The 22,021-nt window shown below is 43.3% G+C and overlaps 1 protein-coding gene across 1 annotated transcript in view; it reads left to right on the plus strand.

Moving 5' to 3' along the window:
- Positions 1-13,363, plus strand: part of WNT10A (Wnt family member 10A) — a 62,222-nt gene extending 48,859 nt beyond the window's left edge. Inside the window, exon 4 of the mRNA XM_083153730.1 lies at positions 10,500-13,363. Within this exon, the coding sequence (XP_083009856.1) occupies positions 10,500-10,976 (477 nt within the window). The 3' untranslated portion in view covers positions 10,977-13,363. The remainder of the gene's footprint in view (positions 1-10,499) is intronic.
- The last annotated feature ends 8,658 nt before the right edge of the window (positions 13,364-22,021 follow it).

A 22,021-nucleotide genomic window follows, 5' to 3' on the forward strand; every position in this document is an offset into this window, starting at 1 on the left:
TCCTTACACATGTATATACCCTCCCTGCCATCAGTACAGCCATGCTTACACCCGGTGCATACCCTCTTGCACTCAGTCATTGCCAGTGGAGAAGGGAGGGTGGCTCCAGTGGAGCACATGCTCCAGGCGCTTGAAATTTCAGAGTGTGGGTAGAGAGCCAGCCAGGGGAGGTCGTCACCTAGTCGAGTGTATGCTCCCACTATGCATTTACTTCTATGGAAGCTGGAGTAGGTTTGCATCTGCTGCCCAATTAAGTCTATGAGAGACGGCTAGCAATGCGTGTGAGGCACACCATGTTCCCGCTGCAGAACTCTGCTATACGGGGCAACACTGTCTGCAGCTAGACACATCTGTACGTGGAAACCTATGACTAAAGATGAAAAGCTACCTTTTAAACTAAAATAAATTACTTTTTATTGTGCTTGCGTGGGTTTCCTCCAGGTACTCTGGTTTCCTCCCACAATCCAAAAATATATTGGAAGGATAATTGTCTCCAGTGGCGTAACTATGAATTGGGCGCCCCCCCCCCCCGCCGTTAATGGGGGGCGCCCCCCGCCGCACCCCCCGCCCGCAGCCTTACCTATCTTGCTGGTCCCGTCCCGGCTCCCTTGCTGGCTTCATTCTTCTGCTAGTGAGACGGACCAACACAAAATGTTCGCCCCCATACAGCAGACAGTTTCAGAGAACTGTCTGCTATATGGGGCGGACATTTTATTGTGGTCCGTCTCACTAGCAGAAGAATGACCACCAGTGAAGTCAGGTAAGGCTGCGGGCGGCGGATTGGTGGGCGGCAGATGGGCGGACGGGAGGGGGCTAACTATAGCACCACAGCCCCCCGGCGCCCACACATGCACAGCGCCCCCCCCCCCCCCCCCCCGCGGCGGCTGCGGTGCTATAGTTACGCCTCTGATTGTCTCCCAACAAAAGTAACCCTAGCGTGAATGTGTGTGAGTGTACATTTGGTAGGTTGTAAGGTCGACTGGATCAGGAACTGATGTGAATAACCAAATATTCCTTGTAAATTGTTGGAGAATATGTGTGCTATCTACAGTAGTAAATAATGTGGATGTGCTGCCAATCACTTGCCAGACCCATCCGACAAAATAGAATCATAGAGACTTCTCTGAAATAGATTACATTACAATATCCTCTGTATACTCTGCAAAGCATTCTAGTGACAAATACATAGAAGGTGCATTGGGATGCGGTCGATAGTAATTAGGTCAACAGTCAATAGGTCGACACTTGAAAAAGGTTGTTGTGCATTAGGTCGACATGGTGAAATGGTCAACGCAAGCAATAGGTTCACAAGGAAAAGGACAACAGGAGTTAAATTTTTTTTTTTTAAGTGGTTTTTCTTACTTTACTATCCAAGTGGATATAGAGTTAGATTACAATAGTGTGCCAAGCATAGCGATGCCCCTTGCCCGCAACATGGCGATCAAACCGGTACACTTAGACGCCAAAAACCATGGAAATTTCTGTCGACCTTTTTCACGTCAAACTTTTCCAAGGCGACCTTTTAGCTTGTGTCTACAATTTTGACCCTGTCAACCTAATGCAGGTTGACCTTTTTTGTGTGTCAACATTTGGCCTTTTGACCAATAGTGGTCCACCTATTGACGTTATTACTGTCTACCCTATGACCCGTACTCATCCAGACCACTCCTGCACCCCTCAAAATCTAAGGTTACACCACTTTCACACATATGGGGCCTTATTTTGGTTCATTCTTTCTGACAAAATCCTTCTTAGATGGACAAAACCATGTGCACTGCAGGGGGGCAGATGTAACATGTGCAGAGAGAATTAGATTTGGGTGAGTAATTTTGTTTCTGTGCAGGGAAAATACTGACTGCTTTATTTTTACACTGCAATATAGATCTCACTTTGAAGTAAAACCCCACCCAAATCTAATTCTCTCTGCACATGTTACATCTGCCCCACCTGCAGTGCACATGGTTTTGCCCATCTAAGAAGGATTTTGTCAGAAAGAATGAACCAAAATAAGGCCCTTGATCTGGGAATTTGCCAGTCAACCAAAGCAGCATATTCCCGGGTCTTAGTCGGACTCAGGGCATTTCCTTTACCACATAGAGAAATCCAACTACTGAAATGACTTCCCAGTACAACAAAATAACTATGTCTAATTATATACAAACAGCTTGAAAACATAAAGGGGAAAAATTTACTAAGATGGGAGTTCTATTTCACATGGGATGTTGCTATGGACAACCAATCAGATATTATCTTCTAGATGGTGCTAAATAAATAATAAATATATTCTGATTGGTGTCCCATATCCCATGTGAAATAGAATAAGGCGCCCATAACTTATTGTGACGTACCTCTACCTTAACTTAAGCTACAGTAGTTTAACCTAAAAAAAATCACACCGACATGAAATACAGTAAACCATACAGACAATAAATAAATACACGGACAACCAAGTGCTAAATTTCAAAAGGTCAACAAGCATTTATTGATTGGTGATCATGTTTAAACTAACTTTAAACTAGATTTGGAGGATGGCAGAGAGAAAGTAGCTACCAACGCCAGCCCAGTCAACTTGATCTTATCCAAAAAACCCAGGAAGGGCTCACCACCACCTCCTACCTACATAACCTGCATTGTGCGGTACCCACCACCCTTTAACCTGGCAGAGCAATGGGCGTTTCCGCACAGGAACCACCCCCGTTGTCCACCTGCATGGGAAGGACACACCAGCCATCCTACCAAAAGGGGGTGCCCCACAATGACTGCTTATGCCATGCTTTGACCGCTGACTGGTAGCGACTCTTGCTGTCAAAAGCCGACGATAATCGCACCCAAAACATGAATCAGTGCAAAATTCCAGAAAAAAACCACAGCGAGTGGGAGGGGCTTCAGAATGGCAAGAGGAAGAGGAAACCACCTGACAAGGAATATATAACCCCTTGGAGGTAAACTCCCTTAGACTTCTCATAGGCTGCCACCTTATCACCAGACTACCACAGTACAACCCACCTGAAATGGAAACTAACCTTACACTTGCTTCTAACTAATTGTCCCAAAAGATAGGCTCTTATGTGGCATCGTGCTTATCCAGCCCTCAGCCAGTTCTAGCATCTTAGTAAATTTTCCCCAAAGTCCTTTGATCTTGTAAACAGTATAAATCACATGACAAGTGTGCTCATTGTTGTAGAAACATGCTGAACAATTCTTTGCCATTGTTTTTAGGGTGTATCCGGAGGAAGTGGGTGTTTGTGTGTGCAAAGAGTCAGCACTGAGATAGTAGCTTTGAAAGCACATATAGTAGTATTTAGTTTTTTCTAGTTTTATTTGGACCATTCTCGAATGCCATCTTTGGTGTAGAAATGTTTCTGTTTATATACTGTATGAATTGCTTCAGACGATGTGTAAACATCCTGGATTTGTTTGCTCAAATATGAAAACTCTGTATAATGTTATTTGGGGTGGTGCATGAAGCACCCCACATGGAAAAGCAGAAGGTTCCTTAAACCTTGATCTGCCCTGAGTTATATACTGTATATTGAATGAACAATGTTGCTTTCTTGATTGAATTACAGTTGCCAAGAGCAATAATGTATATTGTGAAATTACCAGCAAACAAAAATAAACAAATTGGCCTGGATTATCTAAAGAAATTACTAAACAGCATTTAAAGAAGACAGAAAGCAATACATTTGTTTACACTTGTAATACACATGACAAATTGTGGCACTACACTGTAAAAGTAAATGTTAATGTTAATAATGTAAAAAAAAAAATAGTAAATGTTGCATGTGTAAACTTATAGCCCTTTCACACTGCAGCTGGTAACTTGCCGATTTGTTTTAGCCTTTTAAAACGGTTAGAGCTGCAGTGTGAAAGTGCCAGTCTGCATTTACTGGTTACAAATAACCGGTACTTGCAAATGGGTAAAAAGTAGAGTCCTACATGTTTCAGCAGTGAGCACTGAGCTGGCTATTAGAGCAGTGAATTTTTAATGAGCGGGATTATATGTGCATACAGTATGTAATGAGCCGATCATTACATATCCACATATGTAATGAGCGGCTCCTGCTCATTAAATATGCACTGTCCTGCTTTCACACTGCAAACCTGCTTAAAACCCGGTATTTAGAGTATGTGCGGTGTGAAAGGGGTTTTAAAAACGGTAATATACCGTTTCAAATACCATTTCAAAATACCGGGTCTTAAACATTTAGGCAATGTGAAAGCAGTATTAGTTGATCTGGAGCTGGGAGAACTTAATTCATTATTTGTTTTGTTTGTTGTGTTCTACTGTTCTTCTTAACGGACATTAACGCCAGCTTCTAGATCAGAGTTTTAGTGATGTAGTATTTATGGATTAGAGCCTACAAAACATATAGTTCATGGCCTATAGGGCCTGATTCAGATCCATAGGCAGAAGAGTGTGAAAAACGACGTTGGCAATTTCCACACCCAGGAATGCCTGATCATGGCCGATTGGAGTTTTGGAGCGGAAGGAGGGGCAGCGACAATGTGACAGGGTGGGGATGGGGATGGGGGGGGGGGGCAAGGGCCGACCATTTTGCATGCTATGACATCACCCGCAGTCACTGCGACCTGAAACATGGCTGGCCTGCACAGCTGGTAATGAGAAAGTGTTCCGCTGTATAGCAAATCACTTGCACTTTATGTGCCCGTGGGGGTGGCCTTTCCTTGTGCTTGCAGTCCCCACAGCTTGCTACCATGGGTTGCAGTTTTTTGAGGATTCACAAAATTACAACCAACTCTGAATCAGGCCCATAATATAGTCTATGCAGAGTTGAAAAGTAATGTAAAAGATTATGCAGAGAAATTCTCTATTTTTTTTAAATAAATATTTGGTTTTTTTTGCTGGACAAAATGGACCACTTTCTACTATTCCACTGACATTTAAACACTAGGGGCACTACTGAGCAAGAGTCTATAATTCTAATGCTGGAAGTAATAACCCTCATACACACTACGCAGTTTTCTTTTAAAGATATAGCTCAGAAGGGCTCTCCTGAGCAATATTGTTTAAAATAACGTGTAGGGAGTACGCTCAATATCGTTAACGATGCACTCTCCTGCACATCATTAACGACCTCCCCTTCAATTGAATATGAAGGTCAATTTTGACCTGTATGTTCAGCAGGGTCCCTGTGATGTCACTGAAAGTTATCAGTAACTATGTCGTTTATTGTGTATTCTTAATATCGTTTACCTGTGGCCCGAGGGTCACCTAGTGTGTATGGGGCTTTACACAGAATGACTGGAAGATAAAATAGATTATTATCAGAGCCAGTGCCACCAGGGGGCGGGGCCTAAGTGGGTAGCAATGAGGCTGTTGGTATATAAATAAGGCTGTCTCTTAAAGAGGCATCAGTATTTTATTTAACACTAGTGGTGGCAATGGTTTCTACAAGCTGTGACTGCTGCCTATTATCAGCTTCTGTCTGGTTCCGACTGGTGTGCAGACATGTCACAGTCAAAAATTCTGATGCAGAGCAGGCCGCAACAGTTACCAATGCTCAATCCCCTTCCCTCTATTGTGTCACTTGTGAGGGTATTTTAGGGGTGGTAGGCCAGGGGTGGTAGGCCAGTGGCATAACAATAGCCCCCACAGACCCCACAATGGTATGGAGACACTTGTTGGCTTGTGGATGCTGAGGGTCTGCGGGCAGGGGCATGAAAATGCTGCCGGGCCCCAGTAAAATGAGTGGCTTGGCCAAGGGAAGGGGGCATGGGCATGCCCCTGTACAAAAAAAAAAGAAGAAAACTTTACAGGGTCAGCAGGTGGCTATTTTCCTGGGGATTTCTCTACGCCACATGTGCAAAACACAAGGAAAGGGACCACCGCACCATTTTTCTGGGAGCCCATGTGCACCACAGTGGGAGCCCATGTGCACCGCATACAGTACACACAATAGATGTATACAATTGTAAAAACAATTTCATTTCCCCCTTATACTCCTTTGCATCTGGATCCTGAACTAGTGCTTAAAAGTACCCCATAGCTCTAAATAATGGTCATGCCAAAGCCATATATAGGCTGTTCCAGAGTTATAATTGTCCTCAATGGATCTTATTGTTGTATACACACCAGTAGCGTCTTAAGAGAGGAGGAGGGCTGTGTGCACCTTCCTCCGGCCAGCAGAGGTGTAACTAGAACTATGTGGGCCCCATAGCAAAATTTATAATGCCCCCCCCGGCAATGCCCATTACACAATATGAGACAAACCACAAGGCCCCATAAACATTATGTGACACACCGCAATGCCCCTTACACATTATGCGACACACCGTAATACCCTAACACAATATGTGACACACCGCAAGGCCCCATACATATTATGTGACATACCGCAAGGCCCCATACACATTATGCGACACACCGCAATGCCCCTTACACATTATGCGACACATCGTAATGCCCCTTACACAATATGCAATACACCGTAATACCCTTACACATTATGTGACACACTGCAAGCCCAAAAACACATTATGCAGCCCATCGTAATGCCCATTACAATCTATGCCAAACACTGTAATACCCTACACATTATGCAATACACCGCAATGCCCATTACACAATATGCGACACACTGTAATACCCTTACACATTATGCGACACACCGCAAGGCCACATACACATTATGCAGCACACCGTAATGCCCATTACAAAGTATACCAATAGTCACAGCCTGATAAAAACATTAAAAAAACAACACATACTGTAAATGCAGAGACACATTTTAAAAAAAAGTAAATAAAGCATTTAAACTTATTATTCAAATATAATCATATTGCATTTGGTGCTGCTGCAACATGTTCATCTCACCAGCAGCAGCATCAAACAGGTCTTCTCCTGTACTTTCTGTCCCAGGCACACTGAGCTGTCAGCTCAGTGTGCCTGGATGGGCAGTCTGTTAAGCAGGATGCAGGGCGGGCACCAGCAGGCTCTGTGCGCAACACTCCTTCTTCTCTTCGTTTGTTCAGCTACTCCCACACAGTGACGGCACCCCCCCCCGGCTCCTTCCGCAGTGCACAGCTCCAACCCCTTCCGGCTCCTTCGCTCCTCCACTGCTGCCACACGTTGCCTGGCTCAGTAGCTCCTACTGCACGGCGCTACCCCCGCCCGCCTCCTTCCCCACGGCTAATGCATGCTGAAGCAAAAAAGCTGTGGAGGCTCTATAATAAAATAATGAAACTACCGAGGGTGCAGGGCACTGCTTGCTGTTCACGGGCTCCTCCAGCCGCTGGGCTCCATAGCAGCTGCACCCACTGCACCCTCAGTAGTTCCGCCACTGCCGGCCAGGCTCCCTTCTCTCTGCCAGGAGCAGTAAGGACTGAGCGCTAGAGCACTCTGACCCTACTGTACATGCATAAACCTAAAAAAAAATGGTGTGGCGGCCATTTTCTGGTGATTTTCGCAGCGTTGCTGCTGCTGCCAGCAGCAGCTCTGCGCTGTGGAGTCTGAGCACTACAGTGCTCAGACTCCACTGCGCAGACCACTGGAAAAATGGGCAACGCCCCATTTTTCTGGGATCTCAGCAGTGCTCACACTGCTCTGCGCAGATCACTCCACTGCGCAGATCACTGGAAAAATGGGCAACGCCCCATTTTTCTGGGATCTCAGCCCGGCTCACACTGCACCTATTGTAGATATACCTCTGAGTCTGACTCATTAACATAACACCTAGAGCTGAATATATTTTACACAGCTTTGACTCCTGATCCCTCTCTGCAGTAGACCAATTCCACACTGAGGGCCTTATTCTAGTTCACTCTTAAAGGCAAATTCCTTTTCAGATGGACAAAACTATGTGCACTGCAGGGGGCCAGATGTAACAGGTGCAGATAGAATTAGATTTGGGTGAGTTATTTTGTTTCTGTGCAGGGAAAATACAGACAGCTTTATTTTTATACTGCAATATAGATATCACTTTGAAGAAAAACCCCACCCAAATCTAACTCTCTCTGCACATGTTATATCTGCCCCACCTGCAGTGCACATGGTTTTGTCCATTTGAGAAGGAATTTGCCTCTAAAAGTGAACTAGAATAAGGCCCTGAGTCAGTTTACCACAGCCAACTCTGGAAATGACTACTGATTTCTTACATTATTCCATTGTTATTTTATAACACACATTTAGAGTTTCTTCTCCACATAAGAACTTTTGATTTATATCTACTGAATTGTGCAGTGTGAGTAACAGAACATAGGACAACAGTGGACATTATCTACTCAATCTTGAATTCACAACAAGGCAATCAGAAATATCAGGTACTTGCTGTATTACGCAATTTTGATTAAAAAAAATATTCACCATTAATAAATATGTTGGTATCTTACATTTAAATCCAACCCGAAATCTACCAACAATGCATTACTCAAATCTGACCCTTAACCCTTCTCCTATATGACCTACCTGTGACCTGTACCTTCACCTGCAGGGCACATACATCTTGTCAGAAAACAACTTGTCAGAAGAGCTTTGGCTCTTATACCAATTTGCTCCAGGCTTGTTTCCATAAATCTTTAAGCCTTCCCTTTATTCGCCGGGGCTCATATTGACAGTTGAAGGAAAAAAATACTGTTAACCCCAGATAGCTAGTGCAGAAAATGAAGAAACTTGAAAGCTTGAATCCTAGTAACCTCTAGTGTATATATAATACACTATGTAATCCTGGTCTATGAGCTGTTCTGCTTAATAAATATGTCAAATAGTTTCATAGAAAGAGCTGCATAACTAAGCACATCATGCTTCCAGTAATGGGTGCCGGACGGCTCCCCGACAGTCGGGATTCCGACAGTCAGTACTCCGACGTCAGAACCCCGACTGCTCCCTCGTGGGGGTCCACGACCCCCCTAGAGGGAGAATAAAATAGGTGGCGAGCGCAGCTCGCCACCGTGCCCGCAGCGTGGCGAGCGCAGCGAGCCCGCAAGGGGCTTCATTGCGCTCCCCACGCTGTGCAGTCGGGATTCCGACGTCGGAGTACTGACTGTCGGAATCCCGACTGTCGGGGTATTATACCTTACCCCCAGTAATGAAGACAATGGGTTTGGAGGCATATTAGGAGAGTAGATGGCCTGTGTACTGTCTCTGTCCAGGTCCCCTCCTCTAGCCATAATGCACATGCTTCATTTCTGGTGATTTGTGCAACACGGGAGCTTGCACATTCCGGAGCAGACATCTGTACCAGGTGAAGGTTGTAAATACTGTAGTATTTGCATATTATCACTGGTGCAGTATCACCCGCCTCTTTAATATACGTGTATTTGCAACACTCCCCCCCCCCCCCAATGACTAATTAGCCATTTGAAAATGACCTTAATTAAGCCAATTTTGGGGTAAAAACATGGCTACAAGTTACCCCTAAACTGCTGCTGCTCTCATCCCTCCCTCCTCTCTGCTGCCTGTCACACACTGTGATAGGGACAGCAGCAGCACTGCACATCCCATTCTCTGCACACAGTGGCAGAGTCACAGAGCAGGGAGAGCGCCTATACAGCACGGCGCCTCCCTGCTTTGCAGGATCTGCTGGGCGGGTAGCGCCGGCCTTGCCCTAAACCTATATCAAACCTCCCAACTGTCCCAATTACAGTGGGACAATCCCGCAGTCCCTCCTGCTGCTTTAGTTCAGTGCTGGGAGGGACAGCAGGGAGGGAGCCAGGGGCTGCTCAGTTGTTAAGGGAGTGCTGTGCATACCCCCGAAAATGATGTAAAAGGGGGTTGCGGAGCTAGTCCGTGCCCCCATCTACCCAAGCCCACTTGCACCCTTAGCGCCGTCCACTTTTTGGACCGCCCCCTCCATCGACGTGTCAGGTCCCGATTTCAGAGGGGCAAAAGTTGTGCGGAATGGTATATGCACATTAAAAATCTTAGGTGTGCGCACGGGGGGGGGGGTGCCAGGGGTGTACAGGCACCTTATAATGACCACCGACACATCCCACACGATAGCACGCATGCCGCACAGCCGCCGGTCCCCCCAGTCATAGCTGCTGCTGTCACTCACATTACGCAGTCAGAGCCTGATGCTGCTGCCCCAAGACTGTGGCCACACCCCCCATTGTGTTGAGCCAGCCCATACCCCCTTTCCGTCCCTCCTGTTGTGCCTGCCTGAAGATGGAGGAGGGTGGAGAGCTGCGGCTGCTTCTGTGGGCTCCTCCAATTAGGAGGAAAAGCCCGGCCAATGGTTTTATCGTACTGTATATGACATCCTGCTGACCACTGCTGATCACTGTTGCAACTATTGCTATAGGAAAACACTACTACTGTAGTTCCATCGCAGTCTTCGAGCCAAAGCCTCAAGAGATACATGATGCCTATGTCTATTCTAGCCAGTCACACATACCAGGGACATATTTACAAAGCATTGGGTTGTAAAACCTGGCACTACTGATCTTGTTTAACAAACAGGCTAGCAGTTGGTCAAATCACTGGTTGTACAGACAGTAAGTACAAAAGAAAAGTAACTACTTATTTTTTATATCTTCAGATTGTGATGGACAACATGAAAAGAAAATGTAAATGCCATGGTACATCTGGAAGTTGCCAGCTCAAGACCTGTTGGCAGGTAACTCCGGAGTTCCGTATGATTGGCTCCCTCCTGAAGGACAGATTCTCAGTGGCCACTTTGATAAGGCCTCACAACAGAAATAATGGACAGCTGGGGCAGTTGGAACAGACACAGGCTCCATACCGGAGGCGGACTGGCATCACGGACTTGGTATATTTTGAGAAATCTCCTGACTTCTGCGAACAGGAGCTGAATTTGGATTCAGCAGGGACACAAGGCCGGATATGCAACAAAACTAGCCCAGGAATGGACAACTGTGAGAGTCTGTGCTGTGGCCGCGGTCATAACATTCTCAGACAGACACGTACCGAGAGGTGCAACTGCAAATTCCACTGGTGCTGTTATGTGGTATGTGAAGAGTGCCGCATCACAGAATGGGTCAGTGTGTGTAAGTAGGAAAAACTACAACAAATCCTTACTATATTAAGGGGGGGGGGGGAGCAAGCCTCCTGCAAAAAGGATGTAGAACATGACATGGAGCCCAAACACCTCGGATAAGCCTAGACTGCAAAAAAACTAATGGAAATGCCTAAATGCGACTTGCTGCATACCAAAAATAGATTTAATGTCATACAAATTGAATTGAATAAATGTGTTGTGAAAGGTTGTCAATATCCGTAATGTCCCCCATTACTGAAGAAGCTCAAACTCATACTACTACACAGAAAGCTCTGTGAGAGCTGTGGGAATCACTCTGTTTATACATGCTTGTGAAATTAATATCAGTATTGGACTCCTGCTGTGGCCAGCAAGTACTGTACCTGCATAAACGTTAACACCTACAGTACAATATTCAACAGACTGTAATTGGATTAAATATTTTACATTACAGACTGACAGGTATCACCTGGTACATACACCTTAACCCTTTGAGTGCCAACATCGTACCTCCCAACTTTGTGTCCGCAGTGATATGGGGGGCGTGGCCTAGCAATACGGGGCATGCCCTATTTCTGCGAGGCCATGCCCCCATTTTCGCCACTGTGGGGGCATGGCTAGCGGCTCTCTAAGCTGCTGGCTATGTCCCCAGCCCCTCAGGCTGCAGAATAGATGCTGTGCACAGCATCTATTCTGCAGACTGTGGAGCTGGGGAGATAGCGACAGAGGGTGACAGGAGGACACCCAACTGCACCCCTGCCCAGCCGTGGGACATTGCCGGCCCTGGGAGGGACACAGGAACATCCCAAAAACCTGGGACGTTCACGCGAATAGCGGGACAGTTGGGAGGTTTGCAACATCTCTGTGAGAGATGTGCACAGTATGTCAGCGTCGCTCACTTTTGTTATATAAATTCAAATAAAAATTGTTGTGTAAAAAAAGATGATATTTTCTATATAAGGTAACAAAACAGGTCATTATGGTGAATACAAATGTTTGCTAGGCAATTTTCACGACAAATTAGAAAACTTCACTTGGCACTCAAAGGGTTAATAAACACAGATTATAAGTGACAGAAAGAGTTTATATTCATACTTCTAGCTCATTACATGTAACACTCAGGTGCACACCTGATAGAAATCCCTCAGGTCTATCTATCACACACATTACTACAGACACCTGAAGACTGAATGACACATTGTCTTTGCCACATACCAGACATACTTCCAGATATTGCAAAGAATGTTTGTGTATATATAATGGATATATTTGTCTTACTGGAAAGCATGCAGGTTTTCCAGCTGCTGTTGGACTAGAGGCTGGCAGAGCATGCTGGAACCTGTAGTTCAGATCGGAAAGTCGCAATATGCCTGCCCTGTGGTTGTGATCTATTCATATATTTTAAAATTAAAATGCAGATTTTTTTTTATTGTTGAATTGATGTGTATGGAAAAGTTGTGAAATGAGTTTGCTGGTCAAACAAAAAAAGAATATTATTTAGGGTGTATATACTTAACCCACAAGCATTCATTTGAAAACTCCATTTATGACACATATATTTTACAGGTGAAGGGGATAATCAGTTGTACAGTATTATTCATTACAGGCTGGCTGATGACAAGATCTCGTAAAGTATAAACTTTAGCACAAATTTAATAACAGAAATGTTTGCCCTACAATCATTTTGATTCATCTATAAACACTTGTGCTGTACTACATTTGGGTTGTGGGTATAACAAAATATGCCCGCGTGCCCTGGGTAATATCTGAATGATTTGTAAGTACAGTACACAGAGCTAAGTTACTAGAACCTCTATGTAACACTTTTAGGGGTTATTTACTAAGATGGGAGTTCTGATGGGATGTTGCTATGGGATACCAATCAAATTATATCTATTATCTTCTAGAAGGTGTTAAGAAGTAGATTCTGATTGGTTGTTCATAGCAACATCCCATGTGAAAAACAAATCCCATCTTAGTAAATAAACTCCTTAGAGATTGACTATCTATGCTCTAGTCTAGATGGAACAGACACATATATCTGTGGGTTTTTTTTTTTCACTTGTAAGAGAGGAACATTCTGGTTCACTAACAAAGGCAAATTTGGGGGCAGATGTAGCATGTGCAGACAGAATTAGATTAATGTGGGGTTTTACTTCAAAGTGAGATCTATATTGCAGTGTAAAAATAAAGCAGCCAGTATTTTCTCTGCACAGAAACAAAATAACTCACCCAAATCTAATTCTATCTGCACAAGTTATTATCTATCTATCTGCACCTGCAGTGCACATGGTTTTGTCCATTTGTGAAGTAATTTGCCTTTGTGAGTGAAACAGAAGAATAAGGGCCACTATGCAGAACAGAATCAGTTACCCAAACAGGTCAAATACATTTTGAGGATCCATTCCCTGATACTACAATTCCTAAATATATATATATATATATATATATATATATATATATATATATATATATATATATATATATAACACACACACACATACATACAGTATCACACCACACAGTCCCCAATAAATGGAGAACTCCTCTCAGAAAACTGTTCCATCATAGCAAGTGGTTATTGCTTGCTAGTCATAACCTGTTAAATTGTAAGAGCTCACATTATTTGTCTAATGTCTGCATTAACTGTGCAATGCATGCAGGTGTTCTTTCACCAATACACTCTTCCCGATCCTCGTTTGCTCTGCATGTTAGAGATTCAACTGTGGGGCTTCTCATGTAACACACTGTAATAAGGAAAGTGGATGAGAGACCTGCCTAGTATAGGAATAGCATTTAAAGTATGCATTCAAATTTAATTAACTTACAATATCAGTCTAGTAAAAAAAAAAAACCTTGGATATTTGAACAGTACACACCTAGGACTTAAAGGTACAATTACTTCAGCAGTAGAGTTATCCCTAATTTCAGGTGACAATCCAGAGGTTTGTTTCTGGAACAATTTCAGCCCAGGAAATGTCCCTATTTTTCAACAGATCCAATCTTTCTTATTCTATAAACTAAATTCAGTTCTTTACATTCTTTTATAAACGATTAATTACGAGGGGTATTGAAAAGACAAAGAAAAATATAATGTAACCAATCTTACGAAACATGATGAGAAGTATAGAGCACTGATGTCTGTATAAACAGTATCACTGAATAGTTCAGTATACCTGTCCAGAAGCAAAGGGTCCTGGGACACTATCTCCCAATAATACAAGTATACAGATGTCACTTCATTTCATTTCCTGTAAACAGATAAGACAGGCAGGACATAGAATAAACTTGACAAGGAATGAAAATCAGATATTGGAACCATTTCTTCTTTCTATAATGTTCTCAGACATAAAACTGCAAAATGATGCTTGTGCCATACACATTAAATTTATATTGTAGTGCCAAACTACAAGTTCCCAGAAAAGTGGCAGTAATTGTACAGTATACCAGCACACACATATTTTGCTAATTCTGTGTATGTATACAGTTTGTACAGTATGTCTAGCAATAGTCCTCTGCAGTGCTCTATTTTACATTGCTACTTTCTAGCAAGCGTTTGCTGACAATAAGCTTCAAAAGTGATAAAATGGAGAGGTATAAACAGCCAGCCAATCAGCTCCTATCTGCCATGTCACAGACTGTATTTAGAAAAAGGCAGCCAGGAGCTGATTGGTTGGTTGTTTATCGCTCTCCAGGTTATCACTTTTAAAGCTTAGGCTTAGGGCATGTGGCCCACTATGAGATCAATCCAGTTAGGATTGAGTTGGCGTGAGTAGCCTTGTGCAAACCATTTTCACTGCTAATTCGGGCACCCCCCCCCCCCCCCTTCCTGAGGGTTTCATATGTCATATGGTAATAAAAAATATTGATGTTAAGGTAAAAATGTCAGGACTTGCTTCACAACCGCATTGTCAACCCTCCCCCAATGACTAATTAGCTATTTGAAAATTACCACAATTTGGCCAATTCTGAGGTAAAAAAAAAAAATGACAAACTACCCCAAAATCAACATTTTCATTAGATTATGTAACCCAACTTTACTTATATATATTTATTGCAATAAAAAATAATGGCTTTTTATATTTGAAAAAAAAGAAGTTTTACTAAAATAAATAGTTGCCTCAAATTATCCTAAAAACACATATTTTTATTTTTTGATTATTTGCTTTCCAATTAGTTTAAATTAAATGTGCAAACTTTTAGCATTCTTTAAAGTTTTTAAATAAATGCAAAGATTTATTTAAAGTTTGAAATGCCTTGTGCAGCACTTTCATTACACCCACAGCCTTCTTTATGATTCTGCTAATTAAGTGCCTGATTCAGGTTGGTTTGCAATAGACATTTGGTTTACAAATGGAGAAAACCATGTGCACTGCATGGGGGCTGATGTAACTTGAGCAGTGAGAATTAGATTTGGGTGGGGTTTGTACTTCAAACTGATATCTATATTGCAGTGTAAAAATAAAGGGTGAGATTTAATAAATCTCACCCAAAGCATCCAGTATTTACCCTGCACCGAAACAAAATAACTCACCCAAATCAAACTCTAAATTGGTTACATCTGCCCACCAGCAGTGCACCAGCAGCTTTGCAAACCAACCTGAATCAGGCTCTTATTCACTAGTATATGGGGTTCAGAAAGATATTTCCAACTTTTCATGCACTTCTCTCAGACTGCATTTAGTCGAAAATTTGAATAACCTCACCGTAAGCACCGAAAATTGGTATTTATAATTGGATCTGTAAATTCCCAGGTGCGCATATTTGTGTATAGTCCGCGAGTTTCATGAAACCAATACATTCACAGACTGGCAGCTATTTTAATTACCCCCTATCAATGTTGTATATAAAAATAAAAGTCAACAACTCATCCAAATATTTAATAATATGTTAGAGTATGTCTTAATTATTTGGTTTAAAAAAAAAATTCAAAAGTTTTCGAAGTTTTTTCCTTGGGAAGTTAATTGACTGAGCCAACTGTGATGAAGCAGAAGTATAGTAATACTGTCCTATTCTATCCCTTTCATACATGCAACTACAGTATGTCCAGGGTTTTTGCATGTGAACGCATATCAACCCAGGACTTCTGCATGTGTGAAATGAAAGAACCTGGGACTTTGTCCCTTATTTAGATCTGATGTTCTCAAAATGGGCAAAACCATGTGCACTGCAGGTGGGGCAGATGTAACATGCAGAGAGAGTTACATTTGGGTGGGGTGTGTTGAAACTGGAATCTAATTGCAGTGTAAAAATAATGCAGCGAGTATTTGCCCTCTACAGAAACAAAATAACTCACACAAATCTAGCTCTCTCTATACATGTTACGTCTGCCCCCCCCCCCCCCCCCCTGCAGTGTACATGGTTTTGCCCATTTTGAGAACAAATTTGTACTGCGATCAGATCTGATTAAGGGCCTTGGTCCTGAGAGATGAGTTTGAGAACCCCTGCAATATGGAATTATACAGGGTTCTACATGAGTGACCCAGCAAAGCAGTCCAACGATATCATATAGTTACCTCACTTCTGACTCGAGGAGGCGAGACTGATGCTTTGTAGATGGAAAAATAAAAAAACCAAATAGAACTTGTTATTGATACTGTATGTAGAGATTATACTGTATGTAATTATAATGTAAGTTATTTCATTGTGAATAGTCAATAAACTATGATTTGAATATGCTATTGTTTTATATCCTTCTCGCCATTGGCAATTCTTCTTCATATCAACATAGAAATAATGTTGTAATGTCATAAATTGTACAGTATAATACGCTATGCGGTCACTGGATAGACAATGACTAGGTCGACAATCACAATGACTATGTTGACACCTTAAAATGGTCAACATATCCAAGGTCAACATTGACAAAGGGTCGACACAAGCTTATGATAGAATAGAATAGAATAGAATCTTCATTTATCATAAAACGTCCACATACAATGAACATTAAACAAAAATAAATTGTAAACAGTACAAATACAGAAACATTAAAAAAGAGGTACACTAGACTACAGGATTGTGCGTAGATCATAAATAACCCTAAGCATTTAAAATATTTAAAGTGTTTAAAGTGCGGATTGCTACTGGAAAAAAACTCTCCCTATATCGTTTGGTTTTACATAAGACTGAACGGTATCGTTTATTTGATGGAAGTTAGGAGAAGAGATCACTATTTGGGTGGGTGGGATCCCTCAGGATACTATTAGTCTTAGAGAGAAGTCGCTTTTTAAAAATATCTTGTAAACTTGGTAAGACTACCCCAATCGTTTTACCTGCAGTTGACACCACCCTCTGTAAAGACTTACGGTCAGCTGCCGAACAGGGACCAAACCATGCCACAGCACCGTTAGTGAGGACACCCTCAATCACACATGAGTAAAAGCTCACCAAAGTTCTCTCACTCATGCCAGCCAAGCGCAGTTTCCTAAGAAAAAACATACGCTGGTGGGCCTTTTTGACGGTAATATTGATGTGAGTGCTCCATGAAAGGTCCTTAGATATATTTACACCCAAAAATGTAAAAGAATCAACAGTCTCCACCTGTTGACCATTTAAAACCAGTGGGCAATATGTAGTCTTGTGTAATTTTCTAAAATCCACGATCATTTCTTTTGTCTTGCTCACGTTCAGGATCAAACAATTCTCACTGCTCCATGACTCCAATTTGGACACTTCCAACCTATACTTTGACTCATCATCATGAGAGATGAGACCTAGAATGGCAATATCGTCCGCAAATTTAATAAGTTGAACAGAATCGGAGCTGGCAGTACAATCATAAGTAAATAATGAATACAACAGGGGGCTCAAAACACACCCCTGGGGGACACCTGTGTTAACTATCAATTCGCCAGATACCTGATTCTTCACCCTAACGACCTGAGGCCTGTTAGATAAAAAGTCCAGAATCCAGCCACACATGGGCCCGCTTAATCCGATACTGGAAAGTTTGCCCACTAATGTGGATGGAACTACAGTATTAAAGGCCGAACTATAGTCTACAAACAAGATCCGGGCAGAGGATCCCTTTGAATCAAGATGAGCAGAAATCTTATGAACTAACATAAGCACTGCATCATCCGTGGATCTATTAGCCTTGTAGGCAAATGATCGACATAGACATGGTCAACATGAATAAGGTTGACACAAGCTTTTAAAGTTTTTTTTCGGGGGGGGGGGGGGGGGGGGGGTTTGTTTTTCATACTTTACTATCCAAGTGGGCATAGAGTCGGACTATAATAGCGTGCCAATTGCAGCGAAGCTCCACAGCCGAAGCATGGCCAGTGCAGCGAGGGACTGCAGTACACTTATACGATATCCATATCAACATATTTTGACATAGACACAAAAAAACGTGAAAAATTCACACCGACCTTCTTCATAAGCTTATGTTGACTTTTTGGCAATGTCCACCTTGGGGGCGTCAACCATTTTTAAGGTGGTGACCTAGTCACTGTCGACCTACACATTGTCTAACATTTATACCATAACCGTATAATACACCCCTGATATGTAATGCTACAGTAAAAAGTGTAGCCTAAAAACATTTACCTGCACAGGCCAAAAAATGCAGTACTTTATACATGGTTATATAGAAATACAAAGGTGTTACAAGTTTATTGTAAATGGGATTCAACCTAGAAATCCCTCTTGGTTACAATGTTACCTTTTGCCGTACCACAACATAAGGAACGTCTATAAACATCTGCTATCAAGCAAAGGCTGCTTTACAAACTAGAAAAGTTTAAGCTCAGAGTGCACATGTTAATTTGCAATATTACATCCTTACTGTTGCACAGGGCAGCCTGATGCAGCATACAACATGGATCTACAAGCCAATATGCTAATGTCTATGGGTTTATATTAGCTGATGAATTAGCCTGGTACGCACTTACCAATGAGCCACTCAAAGTGTCTGGAATTTGCTGGCCCAGTTGAGATGTCAATCACTGGTAGTCCTTGCAGCAAGTGTATGGATGGTTGGCAGCAGTGGTGGAACTTGGGGATGGTGAGGCCAGGTGCAAAAATGGAATTGTTGCCCCCCTTCTCCACCTCAAACTAAGTTCACAATATGCAACACGGCAGTGGGTGACAGGGGGAGGCAGAGTGTGACAAAGAAAAACAGAGGATGACAAGAAGAGGGTGACAGGGGCAGCAGGAGGCCCTTTAGTACTCAGGGCTGCAATAATAGTAGTTATGCCTCTGGTCGGCAGGTCACCCGTACACATATCTAAATGTGATAATTTCATTGATTATCTGCTACTGTTTGCATCTGCTGATTTTAAAGTACATTGCTGTACTTCTAGCCTTTCAAGTACCTTCCCAGTCACCTTCACATAGTCCACACTGATACCAACCACCAATAGTGTCCCACATTGGTACCCATCATCATCAGGTGTACCCCATTCTGTGCCTGTGGTATTGTTACTCCAAGACTCCTGTAGATTACAGTTTATTACCTGCCAGTGTCTTCCAAGATACTCACCTCTTCACCATCGTACATTAGTAACAACATCCATTCTTCACTAAAGGTGCGAACACACGGAGGAGATATATTGCTCAGCAATATATTGCTCAGTGTCTCTTTTTCATCAGCGACCAGAGATGGACGCTGATGAGAAGAAACACCTGCCTGGGGGTGCCGCAGAGGTAAACAGCTGGTCGCAGGAGCAAGCTCCTGCGACCAGCAATTAGAATGGGGCTGAAAACGAGAGCACGCACCCGGCGATTTATCGCTGGGGCACACTCCCATCACTGGCAATATGGTCGCCAGCGACCATATTCCCAGCGATATCAGCCCCTATCGCTACCGTGTGTACACGGCTTTACTGCTAATTTCTTACCCTACTCGTTCCATTCCGACCAGAGATTCTAATCAGATAAAATCTAAGCCACTCCTTCAGCACCTGCTGATTCCATTTCCTAGCGGTTCCACTCCGGTCAGAGACTCTACTCGGGCAAACACGAGTCCAAGACTTTTTCCGTTAATACTGTTTCTTTCTTCTAAGTCTAAAGGTGCTCATCAGGGTGCGATGATGTCACCCGTTATGGGCTGCATTGCATCGCAACGCATGTGTTTTGCATACGATGCGATCCGAGGGCAGTACAAAAAGTATGTGCAATACTTTTTGTACTGTGTACTTTTGTACTGTGCAATGAGATGCCCGCGGGAGCGTGCATCATATCGCACAGAGCTACTGCACCGTGTATGGGCACCACAAGACTTTCTAACAGTAATTGTCATTGTCAAACTTACTGTTCAATAAATAACAACTTGATTTTATTCCTGTTTCCTCCATCATTGGTCACGCCTTCCGGCTCTGGACCAAGCTCCTAAGAGAGACCATATTTACATCAACAGACACCTCAGGTGTGACACTTCAATACATCAAATGTAACACTAGTAAAAGACCGTTTGTGCTCTCATGATTAATTATGGCAAAACAAACGTTAGATGTCTCATAGATTGGAAATGATGGTTCCACAGCAGGGCTGGACTGGCCATCTGGCACTTCTGGTAAATGCCAGAGGGGCCGATGACCAGGTGGGTCGATTTCTTTATGCAAGGTGGGGGCTCCGCCCTCCGATCAGTGGGTCCAGTGGCTCTCTATGTGCGCCGCTGTGGTCCAGGAGAGAGGGGGCATCACACGCTGCTGATCCCCTCTCCCTGCAAGCCAGGAGAGGCATCGCACGCATGCGTGGTGCATTTTTGCGCGTGCAAGCACGCAACAAAGGTTAGGCGCGTGCACAAATGCCAGGGTCAATTCAGCCCCAGTCCGTCACTGTTCCACAGATAAAAAAGGGCGCTTAACAACTTGAAAAACTGGGTCATTTTTGCTTGTTTGGCTCCTATATCTTTGCCTGGATTAGGGGGGGGGGGGGCAGGGGGAAGGTAAGTATACTTACAGTAGCCCTGTCAGAATGCCCTGCATCAGGATGGTGGCATTGCTATTCTGTCCACCAGCATCCTTATGTATTCCCTTTCGTACTATACTTTATTAATTCGCTTTACAGTGCTGAGCATTTTGTGGTGGCAAGCGTAAATAAATTATAATAATTGCAGATCCACAGCTGTGGTAAATTACTGTTTATGATATCTTTTGTTTACTAATAGCAGACTATAATGTACCTAATAGTCCCTTTTTAAGAAATAAAATTACAATGAACACAATTGTTGCCATTGGATATGAGATTATATCAGATTGACATGGCCACCCCTACCTTAGCACATGCAGTATTTTAATTTCATATTGATTCCAAACCATAAAGCAGTATTAAATCCTAATGGGGCCTACACACGGAGCGATGTTGGGGCATTTTATAAGCGATCTAGTGAGATCCCTTACAAAATGCCCCAACATCGCTCCGTGTGTAGGGGCATAGCGATAGCGATGCGTGGCCCCATGCCTCACTATCACACCGGTGATTACTAAACAGAACACTTGATAAATCTAATTAACTGCCGGGGTCAGTTCTCCCGGAGAACACGGCCCTGACATATCGATCAGCGGCATATCACTGTGCAGCGCTGTATGCTGAGCGATCTGAGCATTCTGAGCGATCTAGCATCGCTCAGAATGCTCATCACCATATGTGAAGGCCCCTTAACAGTGGAACATAGGGCCTGAGTCTGGTTAGCGAAGGTCCCCTGCATGTTTGCATTGGGGACCCATGGTGAAGCACTGTGCATGTGCCTATTCGCTTATGCGCATGTGAAAGATCTGTGCGGCTGCCTTCGGAGACTTGCATAGTCTCTGTGGCGCTCGCATATGCAAACGTCCTGCATTTCCTGGGCGTACCAATGAAAACGTTGGGTGCGCCTAGGAAAACAACGGGAATCCTCATGCAAAAGCGGGCAGGCACCTGCCTTACGGGGGCGGGCAGCCGATGTCACAGGATGTCAGCCGCCAGCACAGTTCTTTGAGCAAGATGCCGCAAGTCTAAGTCAGCAGAGCCTGACATAGATTTGTGAACACTGAAGAAATCAATCAATGGTCGGCCACCATCACATAATTTCAGGCCTGCATGCTTCCCTGCAAAAGGATGTTTATGCAAAACATTTA

The sequence above is a fragment of the Crinia signifera genome, chromosome 7, assembly GCF_055691185.1.
Source record: "Crinia signifera chromosome 7, ASM5569118v1, whole genome shotgun sequence".
Classification (NCBI taxonomy): Eukaryota; Metazoa; Chordata; class Amphibia; order Anura; family Myobatrachidae; genus Crinia; species Crinia signifera.